The sequence below is a fragment of the Triticum aestivum genome, chromosome 5D, assembly GCF_018294505.1.
Source record: "Triticum aestivum cultivar Chinese Spring chromosome 5D, IWGSC CS RefSeq v2.1, whole genome shotgun sequence".
NCBI classification, from domain to species: domain Eukaryota; kingdom Viridiplantae; phylum Streptophyta; class Magnoliopsida; order Poales; family Poaceae; genus Triticum; species Triticum aestivum.
Genome location: NC_057808.1, coordinates 260282689 through 260295002, shown reverse-complemented (window position 1 = coordinate 260295002; position 12314 = coordinate 260282689). Strand labels below are relative to the sequence as shown.

The 12314-nt window shown below is 44.7% G+C and overlaps 1 protein-coding gene across 1 annotated transcript; it reads right to left on the bottom strand.

The window, feature by feature from the left end:
- Positions 1 to 318: 318 nt before the first annotated feature.
- LOC123120651 (DNA-directed RNA polymerases II, IV and V subunit 3) lies at positions 319 to 11252 on the bottom strand. Its single transcript, XM_044540648.1, has 3 exons — positions 10655 to 11252; positions 2515 to 2752; positions 319 to 909 (listed from the first exon to the last, which is right to left on the bottom strand). Exons 1-3 carry the CDS (start codon positions 11149 to 11151, stop codon positions 649 to 651), a joined length of 996 nt encoding a protein of 331 aa, XP_044396583.1. The 5' UTR covers positions 11152 to 11252; the 3' UTR covers positions 319 to 648.
- Between the last annotated feature and the right edge of the window lie 1062 nt (positions 11253 to 12314).

Below are 12314 nucleotides of genomic sequence, written 5' to 3'. Positions count from 1 at the left end.
AAACCCCAAGAGGCCTAGTAGATAGAGTAAACAAACAAGAGTAGCGACATGAGCATTCACCAAATCTTGCGGTACACGGCCATCACTCAAACGCCGTACCGACCCCGACCCACATGGCGCCGCATTCAGCAGCACGCCTGCCAAGCGCGATCTAAGCAAACAAACTAGCCATCGATCCCACGGTACCCTTGTACCGCCGCCCATCATTCAACTCGCAACCTAGTACTACGTACCGTGCTAGTACTCTGCAAACCATGCATGGATCGATCGGAGTACTCTACTACATTAATCCCCACACAAAGCTTATGAATCTGGGTATGGGGGCGGGAGACCTGCGAATAACTCTGCATTCAAGACACCACGCCGTATCACCACCGCACGGCACGGCCAATCATGGGCTACCAGCTATTCTCTTGTTCCACAGTGCCGCTAAGCTTCAGCGCCCATGGCTTTTTGCACGTACAGAGTTCCGGCAGAGGTCAGGGCATAAACAGAGGGATACAAAGGCGATTACCGTAGAGTTCTGGTGCTGCATATCAAAGGAGGCATCAACTACCACTTGCCACAGGCAAGCCAGTTAGACGAGACGAGCCTAGATACGGAGAAACAAAGATACCGCTGGCGACTTCTTTCCCAGACAAGCGGTGGTTAGCCTCCGATAAGGTGGGCGCCGAGCTCGCCCAGATCGCCGTCATCGTCTTGCAGGCGAACGGCGTCCAGCTTCTGCCTCAGGACCGTGATAGCGTTCATAATCAGCTCATAGGCTGTAATGGCCCCCGTTGTCTCCACAGTGAACACAAAGCTGTCCTCCTTGGCGTTGATCTCTACCAATCCTGGCTTCCCCATGGCCTCTGCTTTCTTGATCACCTCATCGTCATATGTGTAGGCCTCTGGGTCCACAATCGTCACCTAACAGTCACACACAAGTAGGGATGCCCAAAATCAATGATATTATTACAAACAGACAGCTCCATGGCTTAATTTGCACTTGCAGATATGAAACCCCATCTACCAACATAATAATTTGAAAATATCATAAACAGGTAGCCATTTGATAACATTTACTGTTTTATGTAAATAATAATCAGTCAATCTGACAGACGGCGACATTTACTGTTTTGATCATTCTTTTAGAATGAGCTATGCTGGATAAGGTGTTCGAAGAAAATATAACTAAATGTTTGCAAGGCACAGAGTGACAGAAGTTCCTCAAGCTATGCTTAACTAAAAGGCATGTACCACAAGTCCCAAGGCCTTTGCCCCAAGCATGACATGGTTTATTGAGCAAAACAAGACCCATTAAGGAACGAGGAGGTCAGGTGGAATGAACCCTTAAAAGGCCAATTCAGGAGTTGACAAAGTGTAAATCCACTTCCAACACATGGGTATATTACAAATAATCTAAACAATTGATAGAAATGATAGTATGTGATGATGCCAATTTTTTGGCTATTCATCATCATATGAGATATGCACAAATTGTAGCAGGTATCAGGCATGTATTTGTTCTAGGTTTGCATTTAAGCTTCCAGGGGACTATCTACTTACATGGACACAGCATTTATACTTTACACTTATGATTGCCAGGTGTAGGGCCTCAAGTACATATAGATTGAGTGCTTCTTTGGATTGAAGAAATTTCATAGGATTCAGGTCACGAAATTCCTATGCTACTCGTTCCATAGGAATCTCAACAAAGCTCAGACCTCATCTAATTTTTCCTTTGAGAAGTCCAATGCACTTACACTCATCTCTCCCTACCCTCTCTCCTCAATCCTCTAAAATGCATGTGTTGTTTCCTGTGCACCATCCAAAGGCACCTATTGCAGACATTGCTGTGTTTTGTAATGCTATAGGATTTCACGTTATGTGACATCCAAATCCTGTGTTTTTCCTATTCCTACGTTTTCAAAATCCTGCAATCCAAAAAGGCCCTGAAAGAAACTTCAGTTCAAAGGAGAAGTGGAGGAAACACATAGGAATAGGAAATTTTCCTATGGCGGCACTATTCAAGCCTTTGGTTCAAAGGCATGTAGCAAAGTAAAAATTGAGGAAATTTTCCTTTGTTCTCAGTTTCAGAGGAAAAACGGAGGAATTTTACAAAGCATTTGGACATCTTTTTCAAATTCCTACGCACGAAGAACCAGACTGAGATCCTGAGTGACATAACACGCTAATTATTTAGTGGCTGCAAACAATGAAGTGCCTACACCACTGTAGTGACACATTGCAGCATCAGCAAATATTGACAGCTATCTAACGTAATGCATGGAGACTGCATAACATCATAGTTATGGTGTTGAATGATTTGACTAATACTGCAAGATGTCTGGTGAATCTAGGAATAGTTTGTCCACAGGCCCGTGTGTGCGGCCCCCGCGCGCGCACACACTCACGCACAATGAATCTAGCAATAGTTTATCATAGCATATGAAAAAAACCTAAACTTCGTGTATTCGTTGATGATGTTATTGAAACGAGTAATGGAGAAGCACTAGTAGAGAACAAGCTGACCTGTTGGGTGACAGGATCAATGTCAAATACTTTTGTAGGGCTGCTCTCCACCCAGCTTTGTTTTTCCTCAAGTGTAAGTGTCTCCATGAGTTCTTGGTTAATACGTATGTCAGGCTCATACATGAAGGTCACAGTAGCAGCTGGAGACCATTTGGCATGGTCCTTTCCAATTCCCTTCCTGGCAATTGCTCGAAGACGCAGCTCTTGCCCACGGCGCAGCTTTACAATTAATATGCCCCTGAAATAAGATATCATTATTTAAAGCTCAATACAATAAGCATTAGTTAAACAAGAGAAAATTTAAGGGCAGTGTTCAAACATTTAATATCAAGAGGACCAAGATATGTAAAGAAAAGATGCCACTGAATCCATTAGACCAAAAGTTAACAAATATAGTAAGGTAGCTTAATTTTATTGTGACAGCAGCAGAACAAATCAATAGTGCATGCTCTGTGCATGTAGGAGAAGATTTAGTGTTACTAATCCTTTGGACCTTAGTTAATGTACATATCCATCTAACGTATATAATAACAAAATAATTAGGCAAAAGTTGATAAGCAGAGTATGATTGCATTTAGAAGCACATAGAAGATCTTGGTCCCTTATTTATAGTTCTAGCATTAACCGGTCCGGATAGGACTAATGCTTTCCCCTTGAACTCCTTGCAGGTGCATAACAGAAAAGAAGGCAGATTTGATGAGTTGTAGGGGCGGACCCACTTCCACCGATTTCTTGCAGGAAGGTTCCATCTCCTTCGACCTCTTCCTCTCCCCGTGTAAGCCGCTGCCACCATCCCCATCGTCCACTTGTATAGCCTACTCTCCATGGAAGGTGGTTGGTAATTAGGGTTTGATGGGGAAGAGAAATTGTTGTTTACGAGGTCTTGAGAAGGTGGATCTACTGCATCATGTAAGGCCTCCTTTGGCTCACAGGATCCTAAAAACACAGGAAATGATTATGAATGCTTGTGTAAACCAGAGGATTGGAAAACATGGGAATTTTGCAGACTTGGGGCTCCTTTGACTTACAGGATTCTAAATACGCAGGAAAGGAAAAAAAACAGGAATTGGGTAGGAATACATGTGTAAAACAGAGGATTGGAAAACGTAGGGATTTGCAGACTTCAGCCTCTCAACAGGATTCTAAAGTCGCAGAAAAGGAAAAAACACAGGAATTGGATAGGAATACATGTGTAAAACAGAAGATTGGAATACATAGGACTTTTGCAGAGTTAGATGTTTGGTTCACAGGAATAGGAAAAACACAGGAATCCTCATAAACAGAGTCAGATCAAAGTCAAACCACATGGAAAGGTTCTTTATTTTGTAGGGAGCAGAGTAACCAAGCCCAAGGAATTATCCTATCAATTCTGATAAGCCAAGCCCTTGGCAATAAAGGAAATGAATCTAAACGTAAGGCCTTTCTTTGGCTTCTGAGAAGTTGGGCATCTGTTTTATTTCAACAAGATCCCCAAGTAAGGCAATAGTCTCGGATCAGTGTCAGATAGATAGACAGCCAAATGTCATAATCAAACTATTAAGGGGTATAAAGTCTTATCCCCCTCCTAAAGATGCCACTGACGGTAAGCCTGGTATACATATAAGTGTAGCCTAGCCGTTTGTAGTGCTTACTCCACATAACATTAGTGTGTACAATTAACATGAAGATCAACTAATAACCAACTAATCAGTTTTACTTCCATTCATAACGTTCCATTATGATGGAATAACAGAAAAAGGGAAAGAAAATTGTAACAAAAAAAGGCTCTTTCTTTTCTTTAAAACTGCTTACAAAGGAAAATGATTTGGTTAACTTATGAAGGAAAGAACATGTGACATACACAGTAGTATTTCCATCATAAGTATTACAATCTGCATGGGATATGGAAAATTGAGTCATTTGCAATGTTGTCCTACATAAGATTAGTGTGTACAATTAATATGCAAGATCAACTAATAACCAAATGCTCAGTACTTCCCTTCATAATGCCCCATTATGATGGAATGAAAGAAGAGGGAAAGAAGAATGTACAAAAAAAGGCACCTTTCTTTTCTTTAACTAACTGCTTACAAATGAAAATGAATTGGTTAACTTATTGTAGAAGAGAAGGAAAGATACATGTGATATACAGAGTGGTACTTAAACCTGATGTGGACTCGACTAGATGGCGAGTCGTCGACGGCCCGATCTTTCACGGTACCAGCAGCAGGAACAAGAAATTCCAGTCGAGCAAAGATGCAAGACCGTAAGATCAGAAACTTGTGTCGAGTAGATTGGATCGACTCCACACGCAGCAGCAACAAAATCCCTTCGGATCAGCAACAAAGATATTTGGTGTCCCCCGACATGGGACGTTTTCTGTAGTTTTATTGAACTCACGGCTAATACCAAAAATCTGACCTTTACATCGGCCGTAGCCAGCCTTTTATATAGGCATCACACACCCGATCAAACCGGCCCACGAGCAAAGCAAAACTGATACGGACTCTCTCTCCTAACCATAAACCGAACAGGACTTCTAGTACTACTACGACTCCTCTAAATCTCACGCCTACGGAAAAGTTCCTTTACCTAACAACCAAGAATTTACTAATTAACTATCCGGCCACGCTGATCACTAGGAACCAAAATATACCTTAACCGTACTATAGCACCTTGGATTTAGAACGCTTCTGCACGTAAACCTTATGTGACCTGGACCGAAATAGCACCGACATTTATCCAGCTTGGCGTACAAAAATTAGGCTTGACTTCTTCAGGCTCTGGTTCTGGTGACGGTATTTTAAGTGCCATTGTACCCATCATCAAAATATTAGAATTTGTAATATGATCAGTTTTTGCTACGGCACTGACGGGCACATCATCCCCTCCTCTTTGAATCAAAACCGTCCTCGGTTTTGCAACAATTTTACTGACCTTCTTCTTCTTCAAGGAAATATTTGTATCCACCTTGATTTCTTCCGCAAACATAGACTGGAGCACACAACGTCTTCCGGCATCCCAAAAGGAGTAAGTGTTGGACCAACCCTCGTGTGTGGCACGACGGTCATATTGCCATGGTCTTCCCAACAACAAGTGACATGCATCCATTGGCAAGACATCACAAATTATTGTATCTTTATAGTCACCTACTGAAAAATTCACACGCACCTTGTGAGTAACTTTCAGTTTACCAGACTGGTATAACCACTCAATGCAGTGTGGTTGTGGGTGCTTCCATGTAGGTAACCCCAAAGCTTCCACCAATCCCTTGCTGACCGCGTTGGTGTAGCTTCCTCCATCTATAATCAACTTACAATTGGTGTTATTGACTTTGCACTGAGTCTGAAAAATATTCCAACGCTGTCCCTTATTCTCAATGCGATCCTCTTGCACTCGTTGCACCATTAGTGAAGGATATGACTCAGCAGCTTCAAAACTCGCAACCACATTTTCAGCATCCTTAGATTTTTCACTAGAAGTGTCAGAAACTACCTCTTCATCACTAGCGGATGCATAGCCATCTCTCGTGAGCAACACTCTTTTCTCATTAGGACATTCACGCTTCATATGTCCCCTTCCTCCACACTTGAAACACTCTATGTCACTAGTGCGTCCGGTCGACTGTGCACTAGAATCAACCATCGACAGTCCTGATTTTGAAGCATCCTTTTGCACGGAACCATGAGAGCGATTTGATGATGTCGCCTTGGAGCTAGGACCGACATCCTCACTCTTATACTGCGAGCGTCGCCATGTGTTCAAAGTGGTACTGGGAACTGTGTTGACTTGGCGCCGCTTAATCTGTTGTTCCGCACGCACAGCTTGGTGCACAAGATCTTGTATGTTGTAGTAGACCACCATCTCAACACGATCCTGCACCTCGATATTTAGCCCGTTAAAGAAACGTGCCATGGTCGCCTCCGAATCCTCCGTTGTCCCTGTACGTATCATAAGCAATTCCATCTCCTTGTAATATTCATGAACACTCATATTACCTTGAGAGAGCCGCTGCAACTTGTTGTAAATATCTCTTTTATAGTGCTCAGGAACAAAACGTCGCCTCATGAATTCTTTCATACCTCGCCAAGTCGTCGGCCGATGTCTTGAACGACAAATTTGATGCCACCAAATTAGCGCGTAACCGGTGAACTCAATTCCAGCAAGTTGAACTTTCTTCTCCTCGCTATAATGATGGGCATCAAATATTTGATCAACACGCATCTCCCACTCCAAATATCCTTCTGGTTCGCACTTACCGGAGAACGAGGGATTGAAATTTTTATGCGCCCAATTCCATCATCCAAAGGCACACGCACAGCTTGACCAACTCGGTCATGCACTCCACCACGAACGGAAGTTTCAGGACGAGGCTCATAGTGTCGTGGTCGTGGCGCGTACCCCGTTGCCTCATGGTCAACACCGTCATCGAGGCCATCATCTCCAGCATGTGGTTGTGCCGCCAGACGGCGATCAAGCACGCCGACATGTCCGTCACGAGCCGGTGGTGCATAAAGCAGTGGAGCAGCCGGAGCAGTCTGTGGTGGTGCAGAATTCGTTGCCGGCATATTGATGATGTCTGCCAAACCATCAAACTGAGTGATCAGGACATCTATCCTTTTGCCGAGCGCATCATGACATTGCTTGATGTAGTTGCATGTGTGGTCAAAACCATCCCGAATATTTTGTGGAATATCATCCGCATACACTGGACGTACTATTTCCTCAGAATCAGCAGCAACCTCATCACCCTTGTTGACCGAGGTTGACATCTCGATCAACACAGTACCATGAACAACCTTAGCTCTGAATACCACTTGATGTGGACTCGACTAGATGGCGAGTCGTCGACGGCCCGATCTTTCACGGTACCAGCAGCAGGAACAAGAAATTCCAGTCGAGCAAAGATGCAAGACCGTAAGATCAGAAACTTGCGTCGAGTAGATTGGATCGACTCCACACGCAGCAGCAACAAAATCCCTTCGGATCAGCAACAAAGATATTTGGTGTCCCTCGACATGGGACGTTTTCTGTAGTTTTATTGAACTCATGACTAATACCAAAAATCTGACCTTTACATCGGCCGTAGCCAGCCTTTTATATAGGCATCACACACCCGATCAAACCGGCCCACGAGCAAAGCAAAACTGATACGGACTCTCTCTCCTAACCATAAACCGAACAGGACTTCTAGTACTACTACGACTCCTCTAAATCTCACGCCTAAGGAAAAGTTCCTTTACCTAACAACCAAGAATTTACTAATTAACAATCCGGCCACGCTGACCACTAGGAACCAAAATATACCTTAACCGTACTATAGCACCTTGGATTTAGAATGCTTCTGCACGTAAACCTTATGTGACCTGGACCGAAATAGCACCAACATTTATCCAGCTTGGCGTACGAAAATTAGGCTTGACTTCTTCAAGCTCTGGTTCTGGTGACGGTATTTTAAGTGCCATTGTACCCATCATCAAAATATTAGAATTTGTAATATGATCAGTTTTTGCTACGGCACTGACGGACACATCAAAACCTGGGGATGGTTTTCGTATAACCGGGTGTATTGGTTCAGTTTAATCATGTGGGCTTCTTTGGTTTGGTCGCTAAGGGTTGTATCTGCTAACAGTTTGGTTTGGTTCAGTTTCCTGTGAATAATAGGTGGGTGTGGTCAGGTATGGGCTTAAACCGTTCAATTTCCAACCAGGCTCAACCCGTGATTCCAAACCGGTTCCCGAGGTTGGTTCGAACTTCGTAGGTTTGCTCAACAAATCGCTCTTTCCCCGTTCCTGTAGCCGCCGCCGCCACCTCTCGCCGTCCCAACATCCCCGCCCCCGCGACACTGAGCCGCAATGCTGCATCCAAGGAGAGTCGTCCAGTGGCGCCAGCGGCGTCAGCGGCGTCGACACCCTCGAGGGAGCAACTGAAGATCATGCTCAGCTCTCGGAAGCGCGACACGTGCATGCACGACCCCCCACACTAACGAGCACGGGCGGCGCCGGCGCATGAGGTGCATCGCTCTGCTCACCACTGCCCCGCTCAACCACTCCTTTACAAGCTGTTCACGAAGGCAGAGAGCTGGGAGCAGCACCAGGCCATTTGACATGAACGTAGGCGGCAACATGGTATGGAATTGTTGTTTACCCATTGGCTAAAACCACATGGTTTTAGCTAAAACCACATGGTTTTAGCCATCGGTTCAGTTCAGTTTAGGTGGAGTGAGGACGTGGTTCAGTTTGGTTTGGGTTTAAATAAAAATTAAAGAGGATTAGTTAGGTCCGGTTTGCCCAAATTGATCATGCGGGTTCAGTTGAGGTTTAGTTCAGTTCCCCGACCATTCTCAGATTTAGTGGTACTCCCAAGTCCCAACATAAGCATTACAATCTGTACACTTTGATGGAAAATGGAAAACTGAGCAGATTATAGGCAGATAAACTTACGGCATATGGATGAACACCATGGAACAATGAGGTGATGAACACTAGGGTACGAGTTATAATATAACCTCATGGCAAAAGGCGCGCACAACTTAGGCTCTACTGTGTAGCATTGTTTTTAAGGCATCCTGCCTTGGACGCTTAGGCGATAAGGCGCCCTGGCAGGGCCTTACAAATATGGCCGCCTTAGGCGCTTAGGCGTCGCCTAGGCGCTAGAGCGGGTGGTGCTCGCCTTAGGTCGCCTTACCGCCTTAAAAACAATGATGTGTAGCCATCAAGCTCGTTTGTTTACGTCATTGAAAAGTAAAAGGAAATTGCATGGTAGCTTCTTTTCTGTCTCTCTTTTACAACCTCTTGTTGCTCCCTCCTTTTTCTAAAAGTGGTATCAATGTCTGAAGTAAATAATTTCTCTGTGCAAAGGATGCACAATAACATCTTGTTTCGATTGTCATGTTCAGTGCTTTTGTTGAAGCCTCCGAAAATTCGTGCCCAGTAAAACTTATAAATTGTTTATCCTTGTTGGATATATGCACATTCTATGCCTGTCTAGATACCTTTCTGGGTTATATACATACTACATGGTCGTCAACGTATTTTATGCTACCTGAACTACATACCATGAACGAGATCGAGAACCTGATGTTGCAGTACATTTATATCTTCTCAGTGATTTCGACAGAAATACAGAATGTGATTTAACAGAGCATCCATGTGTACTAAATGTCTAACTAACAAAGTGTTCGGAGAGGTTTACACAACCAATAAAGCTATTGAACTCTCTACATAAACGATCTATTCAAATGTTAGATTACATGACATTATCAATACTTCCACGCAAAGAAAATGTCTAATGGATTAGTATGACAAATTTCCAAATTTCAATGTTAGAAAGAATATGCCATCTTCAGAATTCAGAGATAGCAACGTTATTACTAGGAAATGCTGGTTTAGTTCAGATATAGTTGAAGGATACAAAAATAAGTGTTCATTGGAATCAACAATACAAGATTGCTTTGGCTAAATAAATATATGCCTTCGTCTTAATGCTGATCACACTTGAAGATGTTGTACAACAATGCAAATATAGTTTCACTTGAGTCATTGCAATTTTAAGGTAGTGAAAGCATGCGGTAGTGCAAGTGACGACGACTAGCATTTTGGCATAGATAAAGTAAAATGCTGGCGCTTTGGCCTCCTACCAACTGAACCTATAAGCAACTGTAGCACACGCAGAGCTTTTAATCTGAAACTGAGACCTGGTTGAGCATGATTGGATTACATGTGCTGTTAGACTGCTAGTAGCAGAATGCTGATTCAAAATACAAGAATGAACGCAGGGACAATGTCGTGAAAGTGTAATTGTGACCTTTCGATACAAATTAACCATCAAATTGAATCATCTACAGACACGATAACGAGCATGAGGTACTTCAAATAGTGCAGTGACGAGATTAAACTTTCACTGCACTATTTGAAGTACCTCATGCTATATGGTCTCCGGTAGCATCGAGCGCGTAGGCGTCGACGTTGCCGAGACAGAGACAGATAGCTGAATTAGGAATTCATCATACAGATAAGCTGCTAGTAGAATGGCTAACTAGGGTTAGTTGGGTTCTGTGATCAGGCAGAGGTCGTCATTTCATCAATACTTGGGGGGTTTAATAATAAGAAATAAAGAATACAGAATGACAGAATGGGCCGAAACGGAGAGCGCGACTTGCCTGTGGTCACCGGCAGCATCGGGCTCGTAGGCGTCGACGTTGCCGAGGGCCTGCTGGTACTCCCTTTGCTGGTCGACAGGGCAGACCTTGGGGTCGGTGGAGCGGAGGTCCTTGGTGGAGGTGACCTCGAGCGTCTGGCCGGAGTCGGTGGCGCGGGCGGCGAGGTGGAACTCGACGGAGCAGTACTCGCAGGAGCCGTCCCCGTCGCAGGCGTCGCAGTCGCGGGAGAAGCGCATGGACATGGCGGCGGAGGAGGTGAGCGGGATGAGGCCGAGGCGGTGCGCGAGGAACTCGTCGTTGAGGACGGAGGAGTTGCTCTCGATCTCGACGAGGTCGATGGCGACGGTGGGGACCTCGGCGATCATGACGCGGCGGAGGGCGTTGGCCATGCTCGCGTCGGTGTCCTTGAGCTCGAACTTGGCGTACTCGTCCTTGAGCTCGCGGATCCGCACGCGCGGGAAGCGCTGGTACGAGGCGCCCGCCGCCGAGCGCTCCATTCCGCTTGGCCGCCGGAGATGGGGTGGGGCGCCGCCGCAAGGGTTTTGTTTGGGTCGTGCGGCAGATTTGGGGGAAACGGAGCAAACGGAGGAGGAGAGTGTGGGGGACGGGGGTTTTGTCCGTCTTTGCCCTTGATTTCGCTCACACCCCGTTTGGTGGTCACGTTGAGATTCGTGCTGGATCAAATGCGTGCCTCGCGGCATCTCACCGTCCATTTTTTGCCCACAACGGTTGAATCACTCTCGCGGAAACCGATACAGAACACGATTTCTTTTTTAAGAACGATGAAAGACTAGCAGGAATGCTCGTGCGTTGCAATGAAATATCACGTCTTTAGCCCAATAAACATGGTAGAAATGTGTATATAGCTGTGATGAGCACATGGGTACATCATACACGACATTTTAGAAAAGTGCACAATTTAGTTGGAAAGAATTACTAAGACGAATCAAGCAAACATAGATGAACGCTAACTTAAGTTTACCTTGTAACCTTGATGACACAACTATACTTTCATCCCATTATTGTTGGTTGAATTTAGGTATCACATAGAAGAAATCCAACAACCTATGAGCTCTTGAAGCAAACGGTTTGGAGGAACAAGTTTGGAGAAAACAAGTTTGGAGAAAACAAGTTTCAAGTGAAGTTGATGCTGTCAGTTTTTAGCTCTGATGTTTCATTGTGCCACACCCATGTGATGGAGAGACGGGGCCATAGGGGTACATCACCAGAAGCTGCATCAAATTATCTTTCTAATGCAAAAAAAAACTCACATCATTTGGAGTTGTGAGTCAAAAGCTCTAGTCATTCTCGTAGAAGGTGTCCAGACTATCAAGACTTCGCGAATTTCCGAGGAGCTCTCCAGCAACTCCCAAAGTTGTCTGTTTATTCCCCCAAGGAAGCCATGCAAACCTGCATACTTTGGAAACCATTTTCACACCTATCTAAGGGGGTTGTCCCTGTTATAAAACTCCATCTCCCCCATCCTCTTAGAAACCTTTTGTCAAACCATTCAGCTACAAGTTTATGCAGCAAGACTGCTAGAGAGATCGGAGTGATCCTTGATACCTCAGCTCTTGTGAGTTCATTCGGATTCGCGAGAAGGAGCCTCTAGTTCCCCCTAATTTGTGCTCTATGGTTTTGGTCGTTTTGTGTGGATTAG